General features: G+C 39.4%; 1 protein-coding gene across 1 annotated transcript; it reads right to left on the bottom strand.

Moving 5' to 3' along the window:
• Positions 1 to 1535: 1535 nt before the first annotated feature.
• SAMD7 (sterile alpha motif domain containing 7) lies at positions 1536 to 20410 on the bottom strand. Its single transcript, XM_090275705.1, has 8 exons — positions 20308 to 20410; positions 18169 to 18295; positions 15448 to 15572; positions 11296 to 11374; positions 9164 to 9792; positions 8053 to 8174; positions 2188 to 2298; positions 1536 to 1730 (listed from the first exon to the last, which is right to left on the bottom strand). The coding sequence occupies exons 1-8, from the start codon at positions 20408 to 20410 to the stop codon at positions 1536 to 1538; spliced, it is 1491 nt and encodes a 496-aa protein (XP_090131831.1).
• Positions 20411 to 25097: the final 4687 nt, after the last annotated feature.

Raw genomic sequence — 25097 nt, 5'->3', positions numbered from 1 at the left:
TCATGGTGTTCTTCAGCTTTTAATCCAGAACCGCATGGCACCTCCTTATACACTTGACCTTATGGCGGGCTGGTGGGGTGCTTCTGCTCTCTTTCAAACCATGTGGCCCTCTTATCCTTTCAAAACCACATGGCTCTCTTCTGCTTAATGACTGCTGCCTTATTTTTAAATTCCTGACCGTGGCCTATGACACAGTGGATATGGTGACCAGTTGTGGTCACCTGCGGGAAATCTCACACAGACCCCATAAGCTTTTTCATCACCATTCCATGGTCAAAGCCCCTCCCTTCTCCTTGGCGCCAGGCAGTGGCCACAACCATCTGCATAGCCAAGAAACTACGCATCTCTCAGGAAAATGGCTGTACTTCAGAGTCCCATCCCCCAGATTCTGAGGCTTCTGTCTGCTCTCTTACAAGAGGGAGCATCTCAGACAGAAACCACAGAGTGACATCCCAGCATGTCTTTCATATTCTGTTCTTTAGAAAAGTCAATAAATGCAGCCCACTCAAAAGGGGAAGGGATTACATAAGGGCATGACTATTAGAAAGCTGAGGTCATTGGGGGCCATTTTAGGGGCTGCTTACTACAGTTTCTTTATTTTAAATTAAAAATTTTAAAACAGAAAACACATTCCCATAGTTAGAAAGTAAAAATGTATAAAAGGGTGTAGCATAAGCCTCCCTCACACCCCAGCACCCAGCCCTTCCCAGCCCCCCATCAAACTTGTATCAGTTTCTTGTGTACCCATCAGGGGCTCTCTGCTGGATGTGAAGCTGAAAAGGTGGAACACTGCAGGGTACATGCATAAAGCCACTTTAATCTTCTCCCCTCCATCTTGCCAATTCAAATCTGCTTTGTAGAGATAATTTAACTCCACCCCTCGGGTGAAATCTGAGGTGGGTATTAGGACTTTTCATGTCCTTCTCAGATAATGAGGAGCCTGCCAGTTATTTTTAGTCATAACATAGTTTCATGTCAGACAGAAAGAAAATGTTAATAGGCTCCAACTTGAAGGTTAAAACGTCTGCCCTTTCCTACCTTAAAGCAGACACTTTAAGCCTGGAAGGCTGCAGTGAGAGAGGGTAGAGGTCTTGTGGTCAGCTTCTCTATTTCTCTCTTGTGTACTTTCTCTTCTGCCTCTTTCTGGCTCCACTGGGTTGCCTTTGTCTTTTTCTGGGCGATGGGAAATGAGTGAAGAGGAGCTAAAGAGCCCCCACCCCTACCCCCACCCCTGTATCAGCTCTTATGGCTTCTTCAGATTTTTCCTATGGGAACCGCCACCTGCAGCTTTTTTAAATGTTTGCAAAGTCTCTTCTTCATTTAGCTTGTGCTTCCAAGTATACGCCTTCAGCCCCTCTGTGCTGAGGTCACTTTGGGAAGCCTCTTGGGCAAGGCCTCCTCCAAGGCAGCTTCAGGAGGGCTGGCTTTCTCTCCCTCTCAAACTCCATCTGGTCCTGGGAGACCCTCACACACCCTTCAGAATATCCTGCACTCTTCGGAGAACTGACTGAGACAGTTCTTGCTTCTTGACGGTTTTAATTTCTCAAACTGTCTCGCTCGATTCCTTTAGGAATGATTATATCCTGGGAACAGGTACCACCCAATGTATCACCCCAGGAATTAAAATCCAGAGGAGGGGATGTATCTGCTGGTTGATCAAATGTTTGTTTTGTATGGGTCGGAAATGAAAACCTTTTCTTGTAGAACGTGCTTTCCACATGTTGCGACACCTTTGAAGACAAAATAATTGTAGTAATTAAGTCTACAAATTCTTTCAATAACCCAGCTTCTCTGCTTAGCCACAGAGGGTATCTGTTCCCAATTCTGTATCCAGTGACATTACATTAAGAGTCTGTCAGCCATGGTGGGAGTCTTTACACTACAGAAATCGACATGCTACAATTATGGGTTCATTTGTTTCTGAAGAGAGCTGGGTGTTAAACATTTACCAGTACACCACTGCTTTGTGCCTTCCCAACTTTACCTAGGAATGTGTGCTACCTCCCCACCTGATGTTGAAAACCTGAAAGGTTCCCTCACTTCTATTATGTCCCCACCCCTATAGGGGAAAATCTAATAAAGAGGTTAAATAGGTATTATGAACATTACAACAGGATGAAAGTAACATATTTCTCTTCAGCTTCATTCCATTAATACATATTTAGCTATGAAAAGTCAGCACCATACCTGTGATTGAATCTTTAGAGCTGGCCCTAGCTTTAATCCCATTGTGCCTCGAAGATGCTCCTCTGTGAGTAATGGCAAAGTTTCTCCATCAATTGCATGATCTTTAAATAACTTAGAAAACACCAAAGATGTTAACTTTGTCTCAATGTCTTTTTAAAAAACACTCTTGTGCTATATACAGATATTTTAGTTTTGGAGGAAACATTAAGACTTCTGGGGTATGACATAAAATTTTATAAAATTTCTTATTTCAGTTACTCTCTCTTCTGTGTCCAGTAGTGCATTGTTTGAGCTCTTTAACAACCCTAGAGTACACTGTAATTCTTTGTTTACAGAACTAAATTCCAGCCTGAAAGAGCCAATATTTGAGGGCTGGCTCATTCTTATTTACCAATGCACCTATCATGCTGTGGCTGGAACATAGTAGAAGACATGAAATGAATGTTGCTAGACAAATCAATGAATGAACATAGTCTGAATAAAGAGATGTGAGTAAAAACCATCACAGACAAATTTCATCTCCCATATTTACAGGTGCACCTGCTTTCTGTCCACTGTCTTAGCTAAACAGTAGAGGGAGGAAATGAAATTGCAGGTAGGAACTGTCATGCAGGACCTTTCCAATAGGGCCTATTTGTTCTGACTGTGTCATGGATATAACCATGCCTTCCTTTCTTCCAGAAACCAGAAAGGATGCTGGTGGACAAAGGTTCCAGGTGGATAAAGAGATGGATAGAAAAGAACTGAGCAGATTGGTAGTACCATAATTCCACGATTTCCAACTTCAACCTGCCTGCCAATTCTATATTTACTGATAATCTTTCTCTTCTTTCTATTTCAAGTTTCCTTCACGATCCTCAAGCTGCAGATGTTACAGAATCCTCCCTTATGTTCAACAGATCATATAACTTTCTAATTTAAAAAAAAGAAACCAGTAGATAAGAACTTCCTCTAGTTCTGCCCAACAAACCTAAAATCTTATATATTCTCCCTGTCCTGATATGTGGAAGAGGGGTCCCTCACTGTTGAAAGATGATCAGGCTCTTCACAGATGCTGTGGGTCCTCAGTCCTCCCACCTCAGAGTCTCACTCAGTAAATAATCCCTTCTCTGGCCTTCAGTCTCACCTCCTTGGCTCTTCCCTGTTGGCATCTAAGCAAGTCTTTACCATTATAAAACAAGCAATAATAATAATTACAATGCACATGCTTCCCCACTCTGCCTCCAGATACTGCCCATGTCTCTCATCCCCTTTATAGCCCAGTTTCTCTAAAGAGTTGTGATGCTCTCTGTTTCCATGTTCTTAGTTCCCAGTTGTTCCTCAGTCTCAAGGAGTCTGACTTCCGCCCTCACCTGTCCATCAAACCTGCTCTCCTCTGGGTCCCCAGTGACTGTTGTTTCCAAACACATGGATTTGTCAGTCCTCATTTGCCATTGTTGATTACTCCTTCATGAAAACTGTCCTTCCCATGCCTTCATGAGGCTTCTCCCTCCTGGGCACCCTCTGCCCTTTCCGCTGCTCTTGCCTTTGTTGGTTACTGTTTCTTCGTCCATTCTTATGTGTCAGAGTCCCTTAGGCATCTGAGCCTTTGTAGTTCCTGATTCATCTCAGTCCCTCTCTGGGCTTCAGTGAGTGCCTCCCTACACTGTAGACTCTCTAATGTATATATAACTTAGGAGCGTGTTTATCTGCTAGCCCGACAGCTCCTACTCTGAATCAAATTCCTCTGCTGGTCATCTGAGGAGGCTTTCGCACTAGTCTGGCCGCCTTCAACTTATTTACATAAAAGTAACCTGAGTGACCCTTCTGAAATATAAAGTTAATCACGCTGCTTCTGCTTAAAACCTTGACTGTCTCCGGGATAAAGCCACAGTCCACTGCCAGGTCTTCAAGGCTTTTCGTGACCTGGATCCTTCTCCAACTCCAGTCTGTCTTGTGATTCTCACCTCTCCCCACTCGGCCCTGGCCCTCTCTGGGCCACTAGAAACTATTCTCAAAATCCCAGCTATTTGTTACTCTAAATTCTCTCTGGATCTTAGTCTTTGATGGAAATTCTTCCTTGGCCTCCCTCTTGCCTCACTTCCTGCCTCAGCTAGAAAACTCGCTGTCAGGTCTCATTTTTGGTACTGCTTCCTGTAGGAAGCCACGAAGCCCTCCTGTGTGTTTCTACCAGGCATGCACCTGTCCTCTCACAGCACAGTCACTGGATTTGGAGTCCCTTACTAGTGTCCCTCTTCTGGACTAGTTAGTGTCCTCTTCTGGACGGCAAGCTCCCTGAGAAGAGGGACCATGTTTGTCTTGTTTCCTCTAAGTGCCCCAGACCTTGGAGGGCAGGCCTCAGGACCAGCTGGAAACAAGGAGCTTCTTGGGAAGTTTCTGTACCCGGAATTTGTATGCTAATATATTTTAGTTATTTACACAATATATTTATTAAGTAATTATTTCTTTCCAACCCTGGCTGGTTTGGCTCAGTGGATTGAGCGTCGGCCTGCGAGCTAAGTGTCGCTGGTTCGATCTTCCAGTCAGGGCACATCAGAGAAGGAAAACTCTGACTCCAAAAAACCTCCGCTGCCTTGCGGCATACCTCTTCAGGGGAAAGGCTAAGGGAGTAAACCCCGACAGAAAATCCGGAGCCGGAGTCCCTAAGGCGGTTTGACGTTGTAGACAACACCGGCAACTCCTGCGGCGCACCTGAACCCAAGCTGTATCGACTCCGTCTTTCCCTTGGACCCTTCAGCTGCGAAGAGAGGGGGGGTCTGCTGCATGGGCAACAGCAGACCCTCCATATCACCCTGCCCAGGCTCTGTAGCTTCAGCTCCACTGGAGAGGACACTCCAGCGTCATCGCAAGATGTCGATTCAACACGGGAGGAGACAGATACCGTGTCACTCCTGAGTTGGACTGCACAGCCATTCTCGGCGGTGCAGATAGACTCTTAAGAAGCTACACCATCGTCTCTCGAGACGGACGGCTGCCGACGAATTATTTCTTTCCCAATTTTAATTAAACAAATTATAAAATGGCTCATGTAAATTAACTTAATTTGGGCCAAAACAAAAAAATGGACAGTTTGGGTTAGTCTTGTAGCCTTCACTTGGGGAAAGGTATGATCTCTCTTAGGTTTTTTGAAATATAAAAGATTACTTAAGGATCTCTTTTACCACTTTTATGAACTCCTAGGTGCTCTTGACTAGAAACCATATGGCCCACTCTCCTTAATTTAGGGTAATTATAATGGAAAAAGCTGGATTTGTGGTCACATACACATTTTTCAAGTGCTCACTCGTTTAGCCCCCTTGATGTCAGTTTCATTTAGCTGCAAAATAGTGTTAATATCTTCCATGCAGAATTATGGTATAGACTAAATTTAAAAATGATGTGCTTAGTGTAGTGCCTTGCATATTGTCAACCCAACAAGAATATGCATTATTATTATGATTTTTTATAAATGAGAGAGTGACATAGAAAAGGTTAGGTGAGTTGCTCAAGAAGCTCAGATTGCCAGTTAGAGAACTTATAAAATAACATATAGTTTATACTTCCGATCCAGGATTTTCCCTGCTTAATCCCACTGCCATTCAGAAAAAGGAGCACTGATGAAAAAAGCTAAGTATATTACTTGTGGAAATTCTGCCTTATTTCTCTGTCCTTGGTAGGAATTCCAGTGAGCAATGAAAGGAGACCACAAGACCACAAGGATTCATTTTTAGAGGTAGTTTGGCAGCCAAGGCCTGAACCCTGAGCTATGGTGGGTGAATCTGGGGCCCGAGGCAAAGACACAGAACACGCCACTGACTCTCAGAAAATGTCCCATTCTGCTTCTCATGAGAGCAGTTTAGACCACACGTTTAGTAATTTCAGTTATTTTTAGAGACAGAATATTTTATTGGTTGAGTCCTTTGAACTAGACTTTTACTTAGACAAACAAAATGTGTTCCCACGTCTCCTGGATGTCCCTACATGGCTGAGCCACCATCCTTCTCTCTACATCTATTTAAAAGGGTTTGCTGGCACAGGGACTTGGGCTTTAGTTGTGGTTATTATTTTTTTTCTGAACTTCTTTTTCTATCTACAGGAGGCAGGTGGAGGGAGGTTGCTGAGTAAGCACCTAAGGCAGAGGTCAGGAAGAAGAGGGAGGGGGACAGTGGGCTGTGAGTAAAAGCTGAAGGCATGTTTTTGACAATGGTACTTGTGAGAGCTGTGCACAAGCAGGGCTGCTTAAGAGTTTGTTGCACTCAGTCTGCACCCAGTTGCACCCAGGGGGATTCCACTGTTTCTATCAGAACACTGTCCCTCTTTGTGGTGGGGTTGTGCCCATGAGAGCAGGAGTGTTATTGCAATTTATCTCACTGGCAGTGTCTGGGAAGGAATAGAGCTTAATGAGGAAATAAGAACAGGACTTGATCCTAAACACATCTGAGAAACACCTAGAGATGATTACTTCTGCTTCTTGGAGTGGGATAGAGAGCACTGACCTCCTGCTGGTGAGAGATAATGAGTCAGCAAAGTTTGGATATTCATGTTTATGTGTTTCTATGTATCACCAACAGGACATTTGGGATAATAAAGTTTGAAATGCATGTACCATTGTTTATTACAAGAATGGTTATTAAAAACTGCATTTTTATGACTGAATCATTGACTGATTATAATAATGAGCGTTCAAACAGGTTCAATCCATCAGAAGTCAGTGATCAAACGTGCGTTATACATGAGGTTACTTGTGTCTGGCTGATATAATGATGAAATTAGCATTTATTGAGTATTGACAAAGTGCCAGGCACCCTTTATTGCTTACAACAATCCTTTGAGAGTATATTATACTATCTCCATTTTACAGATGAAAAAACTGAGACGTAGAGAAGAGAGAGACAACTTGTCTTAGATCACATGTCCAGAAAGTGGAAAAGCTAGGATTTGAACTTCTATTTTCTGGTTTCATAAGTCATACTCTTAATTACTATTATATAACTTTCCTATAATCTCATAAACAGAATAAAAAAGAAAAAGAATTAACAGCATTACATTAAGAAAAACATTCTCTAAACAAGATCTGGAAAAAAATTATCTCTAACATTAGTTAATTGTGACATTGTTAAATCATAATATCCTTGCCTGGCTTTTTTCCTTTAACATTATTTATTATAATATGTTTATATATTGAAACAAATAAAGACAATGATACCAGATTTAATAGGCACATTATTGCTTGAAATTGCATTATTAAATCACTTGAAAAAGTAAACTATATGCATGGAAATGCAGCATTGACATAACTTCAAAAACTTGCTAACCCATGATTTTTGTCACCCATTTGCCCATATGAATGAAATTAGTCTTCATTCCAACTGTCCTGACATTATTGTAATATTTATCTACTAGATTGAACTATACATGTGTATGCAGTTTTGTATATTGTCCTATCATAAATAAAGAATTTAAAAACAGTTAACTTCCAGCATTTCAGATCTGTTGCCTTCTTGTCCTTTTTAAAATGTACTGTTACCTATTATGAGTGACCTAAAACTTCTAGTATAGAAGTATGTGCCCCCAAATGTTTGTTTATGAATAAGTAGGGAAGGTAGTAGACATTTCTCATTCTTTTTTGGATCTTTGGCCTCTGGATCTCCTAACTTGGGGAGAATTCCCTCCTCTCAGGAGCCTGGATGGAATACAAACTAAAGCCAGACACAGGACTCCAGCTCCACCAAATAGAGTCCTGTCCAAGAGTAGCCTTTGACATAAAAAAGGGGGAGGTTATTAGGAATCCTCTCTGGGAGCAAATGCAAGTTTAACACAATTCATTATAAAGGAAATATATTTCAAAGTATCTCACTTTTATGAAAATACTTAAATTTAGGTCACCTGAGCATAGTCTGAACAACCAGGAAGGCCACTAATGAAGTTGTGCACGTCACTCACAGTCCATTTCTGAATATCTTCATCCAAAGACAAGGTTTCCCCACTTGTAACCAGTACATGTGTTCCTTTAAAATGAAAAGAAAGTTATTTTATGGTATAAAATTCCCAGGGGAAAGGGGGATGCTAAGAGCAGAGTTTTATGTATAGCTACATTAATTTCCTCCTGTTTTATTAACACAGAGTGATACCTTTATATAGATCTGCATGCAAGCTCCTTAAAAGATATAAAGAGTTATTGAGAGATGTTTTCTAAAAAGCTTCGTCGCCTCCTTTCTTTTCTTTCCCTAAAAGATCTTTAATGACAGCATTAAGTAAACAAAGAAGTTCTAGAACTCTCAGATTCTAGTAGAAGTACCCTGTGGATTTCATTCTGTGGACTGATACCACTGTGCTCTTTGACGTTATTGATTTATTGTGCTCTCTCGGTGACCCAAGGATTTAGCTGCACATCTTCATCAAAATGGCAAATTAACACTTGGCAAGGGGAGCAGCTGGTCTGGTGGCTAGATCACGACCCCCTCCCCCAGTCCTCGTGTTTTAAAATATTTCTTAACTAAAGAGGTTTTAGAGAACTATTCAGTGGTTTGGGGGGAGTAGTGAGTTTATACTTTTAGATCAGAAGGTATCATTAACAGTAATGAGCACTGAAAGTTAATGCTAGGTTTGTCTGTTTCTTCTACACTTAAATACAGATAGAATTCATACTTTTAAGCAAGAAGCCCCTCTATTTTGTGTTGAAGAAATTAACATCAAATTAAATTAAAATTTTAATTAAAAATTCTGGTAAGTTTCCCACTCTTCCTCATGCTTGCCTTCCTAACCTGTGCTGTAAATTCTCTACATAGCAATATACAGAAATGCATTTCACTGATATGGTTTCTTGGAACTAAAGCAACAAAATGACTTCAAGAAGAGGTAATTCTAAGTAAGATTAAGAAAAGGAAGGACAAAAAGAAGCATGATGGTTTTCGTTCACTATGTAATTACTTAAAAGACTTGATGACCCGCGTGGTTCATAAGAATCTCCCATTGGTGTTGGCGCCTGGATATCTACCTGGCAAAGGTGGTTGAGGAACTGAAGGGTAAACCCCATCCTTTTCATCACAGGCTGCAGAAAACTGCCCAGAAGTCTTCTCTTTCCCACCGTCCCAGGCCTTTGTTTCCCTTGGAGCGTCATGAGCTCCCCAGGGTTTTCTGTGGGTGGGCCCCAGCTCTCCGCAGGTATTGGCAAGAACTGCAGGCGGCTTTTCGCTGATTTCGCTTGACTTCCGATTGTTGTGGCCTTCAATTTCTGGGCCTTTTGCATACTCATCCTCGTCATAGGGAATCACATGAATTGGGCCTAGGGATTTTTCTTCACCCTGACTTTGGGAACCCTCAGGATCACTGTCTAGAACTCTCTGATTCCCTGTACCTCTCCTGAGACGATGACATTTCTGCCCCCAGCCCTCTAAACAGCGTGGACTGGTTGCCACTAGCACGGGGTTTCCATGAAGGTTTCTTAGGGAGCGCCTGTGTAAATGCAAGTCACTGGCAGGGAGCATGGTCCTGCTGTAGCTGGTGGCTGGGCCAGCTGAGATATTGGAGCCATAGAGGAATGGTATCCCCAGACCTGTTAATCTCTTGGGATTCACTTTTTCTATTCTCCTTTGCTGGTAAATGGCATGCATTTCCATTTCCATCCTAAAAACAAAACAATGCATTTTACACAACTCAAGGAAATCATTAGAAATAAAATTTATGGTGACGGAAGGAGGCTTGACTTTGGGTGGTGAACACAATATAATATACATATGTTGTATTCTAGAATTGCACACTTGAAACTTATATAATTTTATTAACAAATGTCACCCCAATAAGTTCAATAAAAATTTAAAGAACTTTTATGTATGACCCATGGACATGAACTAAGGGGGGATTGCTGCTGGAGAGAAGGGGAGTACCAGGTGGAAGAGGGCAAAAGGCAAAAAATTGGGACAACTGTAATAGCATAATCAATACAATATACTTAAAAATTTTTTAAACAAAATATAATTGTAACATCCCTCCCTCAGAGAGCACCTATTTGCCTTCCATCAGATAGCACCTCTGTTTTTCCTGTGTCTTACCTGAAGTTTGTTGGATGAAAACACAAATCCCCTATAAAGCCACTGGGAAGGAAAGTTTGGGCTAAGATCTGAGAGAAAAGGCCATGGTTGACTGTCACAACAGAAGTCCAAGGCCAGTCTGTAGAGACTTACCTCTAATAGATCTGACACATTTAACAGACAAAGCTGTTAAATTTATATAACTTTTTACTATAAATTACGAATGCAACACAGGGTAGTTTTTTTGCTAGAGATGGATCCTCAAAGAAACTAAAGTTCTGGAAGAGGTTTTTAAACCTTGCTATACAATTTTAGTAGGACTCAAGAAATACAGTAAGTCCATGCAAGTCTCAACTGTTACAAGTTAATTCAAGTGGCAGGGGCTGTGGGGAGAAGAACGGCTTGGTGTTTTTGCTTACTTTAATTTGTTTATTGGTCATCACCTGGACCTCTTAGTGTTCAGTGATGAGAAAATGGACTCATACTGCCTTTTCTCCACAGGTCATACCCTAGGCATACCCTTTTCTTTCTCCTGGTAGCTATAGCTGAAGGCCTCTGTTGGGTTGACATGGGGCTGTCTGGGCTCTGATGGCATTGCGTGAAGTGGGATTGGCAAGCTTGGCTCCTATCTTTGGATAGAATTGAAGTCACTTAAGACAAAAATGCAAATATGAATTTCAGAAGAATCACAGCTAGGCATTTTAATCATGAGACATTGACAAACTAATAGGGCCTATAAACTTAGCTTCACTATGTAATTTTCTAATCTTGCTTTTATCCGTAACTAGCTTATGTAGATGTATATATATGTTTCTTTTTGTAATAGTCTTGAAATATTTTTGTAAGTAATCATAAGAAATCAGAGTGTATGTGTTTATATACCTACATAAAGAGATGTATACATAGATATATACATATACATACATTCAGTGTATATATGTACACAAACATAACAACATACACAAATATAACAATATACAATTATAATAAACAAATGAATGTATATATAGCTGGATCTATTTACTTATCTATCTAAAACAAATGAATAAACAAACAAGTGAATGAATAGAAAATAAATAAAGCAACATTGTAAGGTTACCTGGCAGTATGCTGCCTTTGAATCATTTCATTTCGTTTGGCCATCGCCTTTAAGGATTCAGGTGGTAAAATGCCCCAACCTTAGGAAAGAAAATCACCATTCACCCCACAGACAAATTAACAACATCTATTGGAAAATAATAAAAAAGTATAATGATTAAGACAGTATTTGCAAATAACAGTTGAGCAAAATGTTGGAAACAGTATCAGCTCACTGCTATTTAGCATCTTAGAGTCACATTGGCGAGGGCATGATAACACTAGATAAATTTTTTTCTTTAAGGATGGGTCTCATTATTGGTAACATTTCCTGCCACCTTTCAAAAGGAAAAAGATGAAATAAACTGTGGATTTCTTGATCTGTTGCTTTTGAAGTAAAAATTGATAAGTTTTTTTTTTTTTTCTCTGTGGAACAAGAGGAATAGTTGACCTTTAAAAAAGTTGTGCTTCCTCATAGAGTCCCAAACAAGCTCGACCCAAAAGAGGACCACACCAAAACACATCATAATTAAAATGCGAAGGGTGAAAGATAAAGAGAGAATCTTAAAAGCACAAGAGAAAAGCAGAGAGTTACCTACAAAGGGGTGCCTATAAGACAATCAGCTGACTTCTCAAAAGAAACTTTTCAGGAAAGAAGGGGCTGGCAAGAAGTATTCAAGGTGATGAAAAGCAAGGACTTACAACCAAGGTTACTCTATTCAACAAAGCTATTATTTAGAATGGAAGGGCAGAAAGTGCTTCCCAGACACGGTAAAGCTAAAGGATCACCAAGCTATTATTATATGAAATGTCAAAGAGACTTACTTAAGGAAAAAAAAGATAAAAATTATGAACACTAAAATGACAACACACTCACAGCTATCAACAACTGAATCTAAAAAATAAGAACAAAATCCAACTAATCAAACTAGAATAGGAACAGAATCATAGGTATGGGGATCATTTGGAGGGTTATCAACTGGGAGGGGGAAGGGGGAGAAATGGGGAATGGTGCAGAGATTAAGAAGCATAATTGGTTGCTACAAAATAGACAGGGGGAAGTTAGGAATAATATAGGAAAGGGTGAAGCCAAAGAATTTATATGCATGACTCATGGACATGAACTAAGGGGGTGGGATTACTGAAGGGAAGGGGGGTATTGGGTGGAGGGGAAGAAAGGAAAAAAAATTGGGACTCCTGTAACAACATAATCAATAAAATATGCTTAAAAATATATTTTTAAAAAAGTTGTGCTTCCTGATGCACTAGAAATCCCTATAAATAAATACATGATTTAAGTGGATAAAATACATAGTTCTCTATGTGAACATTTTGGTGTACCTGAGGAAAATATGTTTTCTGAAGCAATTTCAATGGAGTTGGATAGAAATTATCTTCTTTGTTCATGTCAGCCTTCTAAAATGTCTTGAAATAATGGCAGTATAAACAGAATTCAAGGCCTACTCTTGCCTAGTAACTTCATGCTATGTTGATTTTTTTTTTCTTTATGTGCACTCCCATTGCACTAAAGTCTATACTGGTGTTTTTCAAACCATTTATGGTGGACAATTTCTTTTTCTTTTTAAATTTCCAACCCATCATGGACCAACACTTAAAAAATACAATGAAGTGATTTTTTAGAAAAATGAAATGAAAACAAGAAAAATACAAGCAAAAAACTTTTTAAAGTATGAAATTAATAGACATGAAGTTACCCTGTCAAATTGTTATAAAAGTTCCTAAGCCCTTAATCTCTACTTATACATTTATTTCTACAAACACTTCACAGACAAGCACAGGCCTACAGAGTACACTGTAACAGTAATAGACACACAAATTGTACTTTTTATACATAGTTTTGTTCAATTATATATTTACTTGTGTAAATCTGTTCTCCCCAAAAGGAGGGTAAGTATCATGAAGGCTAGAAAATTTTCTTATACTTGCTCTATGCTGAGCTAGTACAGCTCATTAAATTATTAATAGTAATCTATCCTGAAATAAATCACACTATACATTTTTTGAGATTTGTTGTCATTTTTAAAATCAGAAGTTAGATGAGGTGATCTCTAAAAATTTTTCTAACTCCAAAGCTGTATATTTTTATAGTTCAGTAGTTTCAAGATATTCACCTTTAACCAGCTGACAGGCACAAAAGTGCCAGCTTATGGTGTACTACCCAAGGATGCAGAGGAAGTCCATGTGAGGAGCGCAGTGTAGAGAACACAGTTCTAGTCACCAAGATGTTAGGACCGTTTGAAATCCAGACTCATCAAACCTATTCCGAGTATCTTTCTCTTTCCCAAATAAGTGACCTCAAACTTAGTGCTAGTCTAACTGTATTAAGTCACTCCCTACTTAACATCCCAATTTTTGAAATAGACTCGTATTAATTTCTATTTTGCTAACTTACTTAGAAGCTCAGTTTCTACAGGACTGAGGCCTTACCTTGCTTTTGCTTACTTACCTACACATCAGCCTTGAGGTGAGAGACCTTACCTGTGTTCCTGGGACAGATGATCAACCTGCCTGTCCGTATCTGAATATTGGCAGTTTCTGAATTCTCCATCTCAGAGAGGGACACTCTGAGTGTGTGGTCTATTCATCTGTTGTCTGTAACCATGGCTATTGATTTATTGGGTTCTTGCTGCTGAACAGGACTTCCACACAGAATCAGCTGTCTTATTTGGGTCTTGGGCCACTCCAGTGTGGATTTCTAGTTTCATACCTGCTCGGATGCCCAATATCATTGCAGTGGATCCATGCACTGTGGTAACTCAAATCCAGGCAGTGTCTTCACTAGCCTTGGTATCAATCATGTTTCTTTTTGGGTCAGGCTTTTCACTCACATTATTCCTATCTATTAAGACTTGGGAAGCTGGGACCAACAGAAACTCATGAATATAGTTTTGGGGAGATGAAATGCATCAGTTTGATCTTCAATATGGTAAGAAAATTCTTACCTCCTAGCCTCTCTTGAGACCCCACCAGTCATATTTTCACTCTTAGCACTCTACTGGCTCTTATCAAGATCACCAATGACTTCCACAGAGCTAAATCTAATCATATACCTTTAATCCTCATCTACATGACCTGTGAGTGGCATACTTGACACAGTTGCTCAATCTCTCCTTAAATAATTTCTTCCCTTGCCTTCTAGGCCTCCACACTCTCCTGGTTTTCTCCAGCTTCACTGGTTGTTCCTTCTCTCTCCCTTGCTTGTTTCTTTGCATCTTCTTGACCCTGTTGGCATGTCCCAGGGATCATTCTTTTAACTCTTATACACACTCCTTATATAGATGATCTCATCTAGTTCTCATGTATGCTGATAACTTCCCAAATTATGTTACCATTATTTCTAGAAGTCCTCCCTTGACTTTAGCTGCCTTTCTGATGTCTCTCACGGATTGGCTATTAAGTATCTCAATTGTAATATGAGTAAAACTGAGCCTATAATATATCTCCTGCCCCAAGAACTCCATTCCTCTCACAGTATTTCTCAACTCCATAAACAGCCACTCACCTTTTTGATTATTCAGACCAAAAAATTTGATATTACCCTTAACAATTATTTTCCTCACATCTCATTTCTAAACTTTGAGAAAATCCTGTTGTTTCTACCTTCAAAATAATTACAGAATCCAATCATTTCTTACTATTCCTCTGTCACCACCCAGGGCCAAGCCATTATAATCCTCTGACTATTCTAATAACCCATTTACTCCCATCAGTTTATCCCCAGAACTTTGTCCTATTGAGTTTGTTCCCAACACAGCAGCCAGAGTGGTCTTGGTAAAAAGTAAGTCAGACCATGCCATTACTTGTTCAAACTCATCAAAAATTTTCCATTCTTGCTCCAAAAAAAAGGCAAGTCCTCATTATGACCTGTCAGGCCACATATAAACTTCCCCAAACCCCTTTAACTTTAACGTTTTGATCTCATCTCCTCATGTCCTCATCAGTTCCTTACGTGTAAGGTAAGACAGAGTGTAATACCGCAGATTTTCACATTACTCATCAGTAATTGTTGGGGAAGTGAGCCAACTTACAGTTGGTCACACGGTGGTAATTTAAACCTAAGTATTAACTACAGAAACTACAAGCATGACCGCTACATCCTGCAGCCATCCAGTTCTCAGTGGCTCCACAGATGAGAACCATCAATTGCACATACCTGAATAGACACGATTGGACATCATGTTTGGCATATTTGCATTTGGTAGAACAGAGGATCCAAATTGGGATGGAACACAGAACTGTCTTGGGTCAGTTGGAGCTACAGTGGAAGACAATAAATCTCTAGGGAAAAAATATATTAAAAAAGATAAAATGAGGCTGGAATTGTACAAAATTTCCATTGCATAGGCAGTGAGTCTTTTTAATTACCATATGGGATTCTATCTTCTGTTGCCAAAATGAAATACAAAAGTCCTGCACTCTCCACTGGTTTAAGGAGAAATATGGTGAGAAAGATTAGGAGGAAGAACTCTGTTAAGGAAGCATGGACCCAACTGACAACAACAGAAAAAGCAGGAAAGGAAAATTTTAGGGATGTCTGAAAGAAAAAATCTGATTTCCATCCCCAACATAGTGTTCCTTAAAAAAAAATGTTTGATGATCTCTGAACTCTTTATTGGTCTTCTGTGCCTTCCTCACAAGGGTCCCCCACTTCTTCTGCCTCAATACCTCAAAACTTTGGCATCATTGACCTCAGACACCACTTTGCCATCCACAATCCTGTGGGTAATTTTCTTTTGGATGGATTGCTTGGAGTTGCTGTTGTCCAAGGTGTCACCAAGATCAAAGTCATTTCCTTCTTGCATCAGGTGGTGGTAGATGGTGATCTTAGCCTCCAGTTTGACCTTGACATTCAGCAGAGCCTCATACTCCTGTGTCTGGCACTGCCCCTCTGCCTGGGTCTGGTCAGCTCTGATTCTAGGTGCAGCAGAATCCTGTTGAGCTGTTCCATCTGCATGGCACAGCTCATCACCACCTTCTCCAGGCTGTTCTCTAGGCTGGTCTTCATATTTCTCATGGAGTCCAGGTTGATTTCAAAGGCCTGGATCATACATCTCAGCTCCATGAATGTCATCTCAGCAGCTCCTATCTCTGTGGTCTGTAAAGTGACCACTGTGCTCTCCTCAATCTACTGAGGCCAATACTTGTCTAGTTCCTCTTGGTTCTTCTGAGATAGCTTGTCATATTAGGCCTAGATGTTCACCTTTTTCTTGATTAGGTTCTGAGATGTGGGCACATCCAGCTCCACAGTCAACCCAGATTTGGCAATCTGGCTTTATAGACCATTTACTTCCTCTTAATAGTTCTTCATAAGGAGCAGCTCCTCCTTCAGAGCCTTGATCTCTGTTTCTAGCTTCAGCCAAGTGATATTGGTGCTATCAGTGACCTTTTGGATTGGAGCCCATTGATGTCACTCTCCAGAGACTGGTGCATGGTCAGCTTTGTCTCATGCTTGACTCTGAAGTCTTCAGCAGAAAGGCCGGCATTGGCAATCTGCAGATCAGCACAGCCGTTATACACAGAAGTTGCAAAGATCTGGGCCCTCACATCCTCAATGGTCTTGAAGCAATGCCTCCAGTCTCTGACCTCGTGTTCCTTCTTCTTTAGATGTTCCCGGATTTTACTGTTTAGTCTCTAATTATCAGCTTCCAGACTCCTTATCTTCTCTAGGTAGGAGCCCAGATGGTTATTCAGGCATTGTGTACTCTCCTTCTCTTTCTGGATACCCCCTATGCCCACCAGGCTCCCAGATGCTCAACTACCCCCTACACTCATGGAGTGGAACACAGAGATCTAGGAACCCAAGACCCCAGGACCTGCATAGACACTGACCACGCTGCTGGCTGGCTGAGCTGGTGGCTGGGCAACTGCATGGAGCCCACAGGTCTAGTAGTTGGTGGAGAAGCCAAGTTTCAGGTTTGAACCACCCCAACATACTGTTCTGAGCACAACATTCTTTTCTCATTTAATGGAGATATTTGGCTTTGGTTTTGCCATCTGGAACCAAAGTTTGACCTCCGAGGTAGATAATTGATTTATCTTGCCAAACTTCAGTGGTCTCTAGAAGTCAAATTTATTGTTCACACTCCATGAACGAGAATAAATTAATAGATTTTTACTTTCTCTCAGAATGCCAAAATATTCTAAAGAAGATAAGAAAGGAAACTGCCAGAGTGTGCAATGTAAATACTGATAATGTCATTCTTATTGAAAAGAAAGAATTATTCTATCACAGGAAATGCAGGGTATCCATTATTAGCTAAATTGTGTCCCCTTAAATCTATATGTTAAAGTCCTAAGCCACAATGGGATCATACTTAGAGATAATGCCATTAAGGGTTAATTAAGGTTAAATGAGGGCAAAAGTGTGGGGCTTTAATGAAACAGGACTGGTGTCCTTATAAGAAGAGGAAGAGACAGCAGGAGTGCACAAGTACAGAGAAAAAGGGCCATGTGAAGACACAGCAAGAAGGCAGCTGTCTACAAGCCAAGGACAGAGGTCTCACCACAAACCAACCTTGCCAACACCTGATCTAGGAATTCCAGCCTCTAGAGCTGTGAGAAATAAATTTCTGTTGTTTAAACTACCTAGTATGTAGTATTTTGTTATGGCAACCCTCACAGACTCCATCAATGTTCGCATCTGCACAATGCCTGTCACATAGTATTTTCTGAGTATGTCAAGCAGGCTTCAAAGGGGAAATGGTGGGACATGTGTTGAAAGCACAGCCAGCAGAGTATCTTGATGTGAATTACTACACCACAGTTCACTGAAATAACATTAGACCATAAAACAACAGTAGGGTTAAAATCATTCAAAAACTTAATGACTATCCATGTTCTCCTTTGACCATGATATTATGTTGGAAAGAAATACCTCTCCACAGTAGGAGGTTCAAACGGTGAGGGAACCAGTGGGATCCTTTGCTGCCTTGATGCTGTCAGTAAAGGGTTCAGGGCCATCGTTGGATTTATCATCAATACCTCTTGCCACTGATGAAATTCTAACAAGAACCAGAAAAGTATGTTAAGAAATAACTCTACTTTTTGAGAACCATTTGTAGTCTTCTTCGAAACAATGAGCACCATTTGTATTTTCCCAGCCCTTGGGAAGATGAGCTGCACCACGCGTTCAGTTTCACAAAAAGCCTTGCATTGTAAGCTCCCAGGTACAACTGTAGAACTCAGTGTTTTATCCATGTGCCCTTGAAATTTGTTGCGGAGTCCACAGGTAATACCACACCACACTACAAGCAATAATAAAATTAAACCAGCCTTGCAAGATTCCAGAAATACCAGCTCCCTTTCTCACAACTTATTTCGATTTGTATGTTTCGAGAGGTAAAAATACATGTATTCCCCTTATTGTTCAATCTTTGGGAAAATGTTCCTATCTAGTTGATAAGATTAAAACAAAAAAGAAGGGGAAAATCTTCTTCATAGCTAAAATATATATAATTAGAAAGGATATAGGCTGAAAGCATGAGATGGTATTTAATTAGAACAAATGACCAAGTTATATTCAAACATACATAAGCACAAGAGTTCATAACTTTATCTTCAGAGCCTAGTGATCACAAAAAGAGACCCTTGTTAAGGGGATAATATTTTGCTTTACATTTTTGTTAATTATTAATGTCCTTTGAATAATTTTAAATATTAAATAAGTACTAGTCAAACAGGTCATTTTACCTTTTTCTCCATCCTTAGCTGTTACTCAAACAAACAAACAAATTAAAAAAATCAAAATACCTACAACTGTGTTTGGAAAAAAAGGAATTTATGAAGAAAAATTCTGCTTTTCAAAAGTGATCTTTCATTCTTTCTTCCTTTCTTGTGTGTATATGTAATTTAAATTGTAAATAGTTAATACATTCATATGATTCAATAACTAAAAATATAGTGATATTTAAATAAGCAATTGCTTCTTTAGCTTCTTTATAAGACTTAAACCTACTGGTCAAATTGGAAATTCAAGTTCGTGGGTCACTTAACCTTTGCTTTCACTATATATATATATCTGTCACATAGTAAAAGTGCTGATTGATTTTTACTGTATTTCTGTCAGGATTAGAATAAAAATACCTGCTACATGCCTGCCAGCCATGGTGAGAATGCCAACAAAGAATGCAGGCTGGGGACACGGTAGATGTGAGCTTGAGGTACTGGCAAGGACAGTCTTGCGGCTTGAAACTGCAGGTCCTCCACATGAGATTTGGGGCAGAGCCACCTTTTTCCCCTTAGTCCATTACACAACAGAACAATGGGGAATACAACTTGGTACTTCATTCAGAAACATTATGAACTTTGATTTCTGTCGCAAATTGACCATCTTTTGAAAAAGTTTGAATTTACCAATGAATGAGATAGAATCTTTGAAATTATAAAATATAGTGCTCCTCTTGCACTTTATGTATCAGGGGAAAGGAGAAGGAAGAATGCGAGCAGTGCAGAATTCTTCCAACCCAAGAACTGCCTAGATGTTCACCACCTCTTGTCCCCTCACATACCAACTGAGGGAAATGCCATGGAAATCAGTCACCAAAAGTAGATGAGATTGGCTTATTTGTGATTCCCCTTATGCAGGCCTTGAGACAAGAGGCTGAGTGCAGGTAGTTTATTTGGGAGGTGGCCCTAAGAAGCCCCCGTGATGAGGGAATGGGGAAATGAAATCAGGAAGGGAAAAGCCAATAAGGGTAAACTTTGTGTGAGTTATCACTGTGGGCAATTGGTGCTCAACCCTGCTGGGGACCCTCTAAGAAACCTTGTGGTACACACCTCAGAAATGTCCCCAAGAAAGACAAAGAGTTGGCTATTTGCCCATGAGTTTCTATCAGCACACTTCTCCCTCACATCTGGGTTATGCCTGAGCCTGGTCTAACAAACTGAAGTTGAGCAATGCAGGTGCTTGAGATGGAAAATGACCTCCACGGTGTCAGGTGAACTCAGAAATGAGCCAAGAGCGTATGGGATAGGGCAGCAACGGTGTCTAGTGCAGTTGACGCAAAGTGGTTACCTTCTAATGTCATTCCGCTAGATAACCGGCACAGATGTCTTTTTTCCGGACTGCCAGGCTCGCCAGCCACAGGCATATATCTATGAGGCTCTGTAGAGTCCATTGTCTGCAAAAACATAGCAGAGTTTTGTTTTGTTTTGTTTTTCACTGTCATTCACATCTTCAGTGAAATAAGTGAACACAAGGCTATCAGGCTAATGGAGATAAAAGAAATGAATCATCAGAGACAAGTCTCATCTAATTCAAAGCCCTGCTTAGTACCCTGTCTGTTCTGGATTCTACAGTTCTTGGGTCTGGCTTGCTTTCTTTTTGCCTTTTAAGGCAGTTCAATGTAATCTGTAAAATTTTGTTACACTTTTGATAGGGTAGTTTATTATTTTTTAATTAATACACCAAGTTTTTACTTAAAGTGTAAGTTATTTCCAATGTCTAAGGAACTATTCCTGTCATGGAGGACTCTGGGGAGAACCCTGAGTCATTGACATCTGCCACACATAAGTGTCAGGATTCTGGGCTCCACTTGACTTTCCTAGTTTCTTTGGTGAGCAAGTGCTTCTTTACTTACCACTACCATATCTATTGCTGCCCAAATTTTCTTTAAAAAAAATTATTGTCTGGTGTTGTAGACTGAATGCTTATGTCTCCATCACCCCTAAATTCCTTCATTGTAACCTAATCCCCAATGTGACTGTGTTTGGAGGTGGAGTGTTTTGGAAGTGATGGAGTTCTCATGAATGGGCTTAAAGCCTTTAGAAATGAGACAACAGAGGTCTTCCTCACTCTTCTGCCACAGGCGGACACAGCAAAAAGATGTCTGTCTATGAACCAGGAAGAAGGTCCTCACAGACACTGAATGTGCTGGCATCAGCATCTTGGACTTCATGCCTCCAGGGAATTTCTGTGTTTATAAGCCAACCAGACTCAAGTTTTCTGTTATAGCAGCTTGAACAAATTAAGACACCTATTTTTTGTTTCCATGTTATGCCTGTTCTCTTTTGTCAAAACTACATATATATTTATATACATATAAATTAACTTCCCTGACCAGTGTGGCTCAGCTGGTTGGGTATGATCTTGCAAAGCAAAAGGTTGCTGGTTTGACTCCCGGTCAGGGTACATGCCTGGGTTTGGTCCCTGGTTGGTGTGTGTGTGAGAGGCAACTGATCAATGTTTCTCTCTCCTCTCACATCAGTGTTTCTCTCCCTCTCTTCCTCCCTTCCCTTCTCTCTAAAAAGAAATAAATAAAATCTTAAAAAAAAAAACTTTGTATTTTTAGGTTCACAGTAAAATTGAGTAGACAGTACAGAGAATTGCCATATACCTCTCCCCAACCAATTTATAGATTTCTCCAGAGTGGTACATTTGTTACAATTGATGAACCTATATTGACACATTACTGTCACCCAAGAGTTCACAGTAAGTGTAGTACATTCTATGGGTTTTGACAAATGTATAATGACATGTATGCACCATTATAGTACCACACAGGCCAGTTTCACTGCCCTGAACCAAATTATATTTTAAAGCAAATACTATCAGGACACTTCCAAGGAGATATTCTGGGATTGACCAGGTCTTTCCCTTCATCAGTCAGATAGATACTTGAAGCTTCAAATCTCCGTTTCTGCATATACACCATTTTGGAGATACTGAGTCATAGGATCAACCCATGAATCTTTAAATACTTTTATATTTTCTGGGTATCCTTTTCATTAAAAAAAAAAGCCATGTAGACAAATTTTGAACCAAGGTCACTTTGTGACAGCAGATGAATACTCTTGAGTCAAAGTGCAGACTGAAATATCCGTCTCCAGTGTGGAGCGTGCCTGGTAATCCCTGCTGCGGGAGAGCCCTGGTGCTTAGGTTTGCATTTGGGCTGGATTTCCCCGACCCCAAGCTCTAATCCTGGATGCCCAGCACTTTAGGAGGATGAAGACTCCTTAAGCGTTGTCTTCAGACTCTTACCCTCAACAAACCCCTTCAGACAGCACACAGGAGACTTAGCTAGTGCTAATTCTGTCTCAACCGATTAGGGCAGCAGTAGTAAGACATGAACTTCATGAACTAAAGCCCTTGCCAAATCAGCAGATTTTTATTGAATGTTTGCCTGGTCCACAGTAGCCAGGAGCAAATTTGATTCTATTTCAGTTTCTCATTGACTATACTATGACCGTTCAATGAAGTCAGTGCAATGTGAGTTTGGCTAAGCCTGATTTTGAGCAATTATTTAGAGAATATTTGTTGCATGTATGACGCATGAATACTAGGATATATTCGTTTTTAATAAATTAGTTTTTAAATAACTGTTGTATTCGGTAACATTTTACATTTCCAAGGAAGGCAGTAGGGTTAAGTGTTTCTAAAACTCTGAGAAAAATGAATACAAATTCTTAAATTAAAATTAGAGATTTCCTTAGAGGTCTTTTGTTTAAGGTATAAAACAATCCTTAGTATCTTCACATATTTACTATTGTAAGTGTCCTATATTAATGTGAGCTCTGAAAAGCATATTAATGCTAAAGCATAGTTTACACTTCTTAAAGTATATTTTAGTTTTTAAAAATAATAAATGGGAAATCATTTTTAAAATTAGGAAGGCCAAAAGAGCTGCCTCAAATCATTTCATTGTCAAGTACTTCTAACAGAAAAGTTAGCTGTGAGAAGAGAGATATGCTAATTTCTTATAGCTATAGTTAGAAGTGTGAAAAAGATCTATTTTTACATCCAATACAAAATTTTTAAAGAATTATATAATATATTGTACACAATTCAATTATTGTATCAACATTCAGCATACATTTGTGAATTGAAATAAAGTTCAAGGTAAGACTAGATTAATAAATTGACATAAAATATTTGATGTCTTAACTGTAGAATCACGTATTTCTTGAGAGGATTATAAGGGGATTCTAAAATTATCCAAGCACTTCTTTCAAGTGGAAGAAATATTTTAAAATATCTCTGACCCAAATGTGCATCACAGTAATTTATAACAGGACAAGTGATATTGCTCCTTAAAATCTCAGTGACTAATGCCACCTTCAGTCCCCACCCCACATCATCCACAAGGCTTCTGTACATTCCTGAGGGTTTCATCCTTGTGGGCACCCTGTCTGAGTTTTTGCTCTTGTGGGGCTCCCAGTCTACCCTGTGGCTCACTGATTCAGAATGTAGTACATTTCTGTCAACACCCACATAAAATCATTCACAGCATGTAGCTGACTTGACTGATGTCTTGGCTCATTGGAGGGGTGTGTGTATCAATAACAACTTAAAATTGAACATGACTTCTCCATTGTGAAACATTCCTTTGGGAACCAGGCCCTGGTTTCTTGATCTTCTTTCCGTTTGGAACCCCAACAACTCCAAACCAATTCCTCTCATTTAGTTTTGCGGAAGTCTCTCACCCCTCTGCTTCTGAGCCCCTCCTGCCCTACCCATCTTTGCGAAGGATAGGAAATTTAGAGAGTTCTTTCCTACTGGTTTAAATTATGCCACTAATATCTTACTTTACAAGGCAGCTAAATTTAATTTTGGTTTTAAATAACAATAAGCACTTTTTTTGTTATTCTAAAACAGTATAAACAAAAAGGAGTTATTGCTGTAGTACTGCCAACAAAGACAGTTCATACAGAAACATTTGGCAATGGCCCTAGAATACATTTCACTTTTACTAAAGATATGTGTGTTAGTACTTTCTAAACACATCACATCACTGTGAATCCCCTGGAAAGTGTTGTTGAAGACAAATGGTATGTGCATAGCTCCCTTACCTCTTATTTCTTTTCTTTCTGGAAGCTGGTTGTCATTAGATCCACACACGTCTTCTTGAAATGTGAAGTTCTAGGCACATTTGCAGATATTATGACTCAAAGACATAAACCTTTGACATCATTAAGCAAGTAGAAATGATATAATTTCTTTTTTACTTAAATTCAAAATAATTTAGGTGTTACTACAATTTTTATGTTATGTTCATTTTCTTCAGAAGCTTGTGAAGCAAAACCTATTAAATATAAATTTGTATATACATTAAAGTAAAATTCTAGCAATACTCATATAAGTTAACTGAATTTTAGATATTTTAGATAGAGTTAGAGAATGAGTTAACAAATATTAACGTGTTTTTTTCATGATTATGATTATTTATTCCTCAATGTTTTTTTCTGAAATTTTTACTCTGACACTTCATGGTTTATATATCATGACAATTATTGCAACACAGTTATCTTCAGTAATGGGAGGTCATTAAAATAATAATGTATAGAAAATATATAGCAGTAACACTGAGAGGCAGGTACTTAATATATTTGAAGATGACAAAATACTTAAATTTATATACAATCTTAAGCTGACTTTATCTTTTAAAAACTTCCTTTTACTTTTACTTAAAAGAATAAGAGGCAAGGCAGTATTTATTTCTTTATTTAGCAGGAGCAGTATATTATCTTTACTCTTCAGTAACTTCAGCCAAATAAGAATTTATCAGCTAACTTGCTGCTAGTAACAGAGCCAATAACATTCACAGATAAATCTTTATATACATTTATTTTTCCAAAGTGTATTCTGTTTTATTTTTATGTTGTACCCACCCAGCGATGATGGGAGGAATGCTATTAATGATATTGATGCAAAATTATTTCCTTAATTCTTCATTTTTTTCATTAGACTCCTAGAGAACTATATTCCTTTTAAGATAAAATTGTCCTTTTATTTTACAGGTGCTAACATCTTAGTAAAAGTGACTAGCCTCAATCTGGACTAATCAATGTGTAGATTTGTATACTTAC

The sequence above is a fragment of the Furipterus horrens genome, unplaced genomic scaffold, assembly GCF_987537825.1.
Source record: "Furipterus horrens unplaced genomic scaffold, mFurHor1.1.pri manual_scaffold_1, whole genome shotgun sequence".
NCBI classification, from domain to species: Eukaryota; Metazoa; Chordata; class Mammalia; order Chiroptera; family Furipteridae; genus Furipterus; species Furipterus horrens.
Note: the sequence above shows the minus strand (reverse complement) of the source record. Positions and strands in the feature narration are given on the sequence as shown.

Coding starts and splice junctions, on each gene's coding strand:
- SAMD7 (XM_090275705.1), bottom strand. CDS start 20,410: ATGGACTCTACAGAGCCTCATAGATATATGCCTGTGGCTGGCGAGCCT. Junction 9,793..11,295: donor CAAAGGCAGCATACTGCCAG/GTAACCTTACAA, acceptor TTTTGTTTTTAG/GATGGAAATGGAAATGCATG. Junction 2,299..8,052: donor GTTGTTCAGACTATGCTCAG/GTGACCTAAATT, acceptor GTGTTTTCTAAG/TTATTTAAAGATCATGCAAT.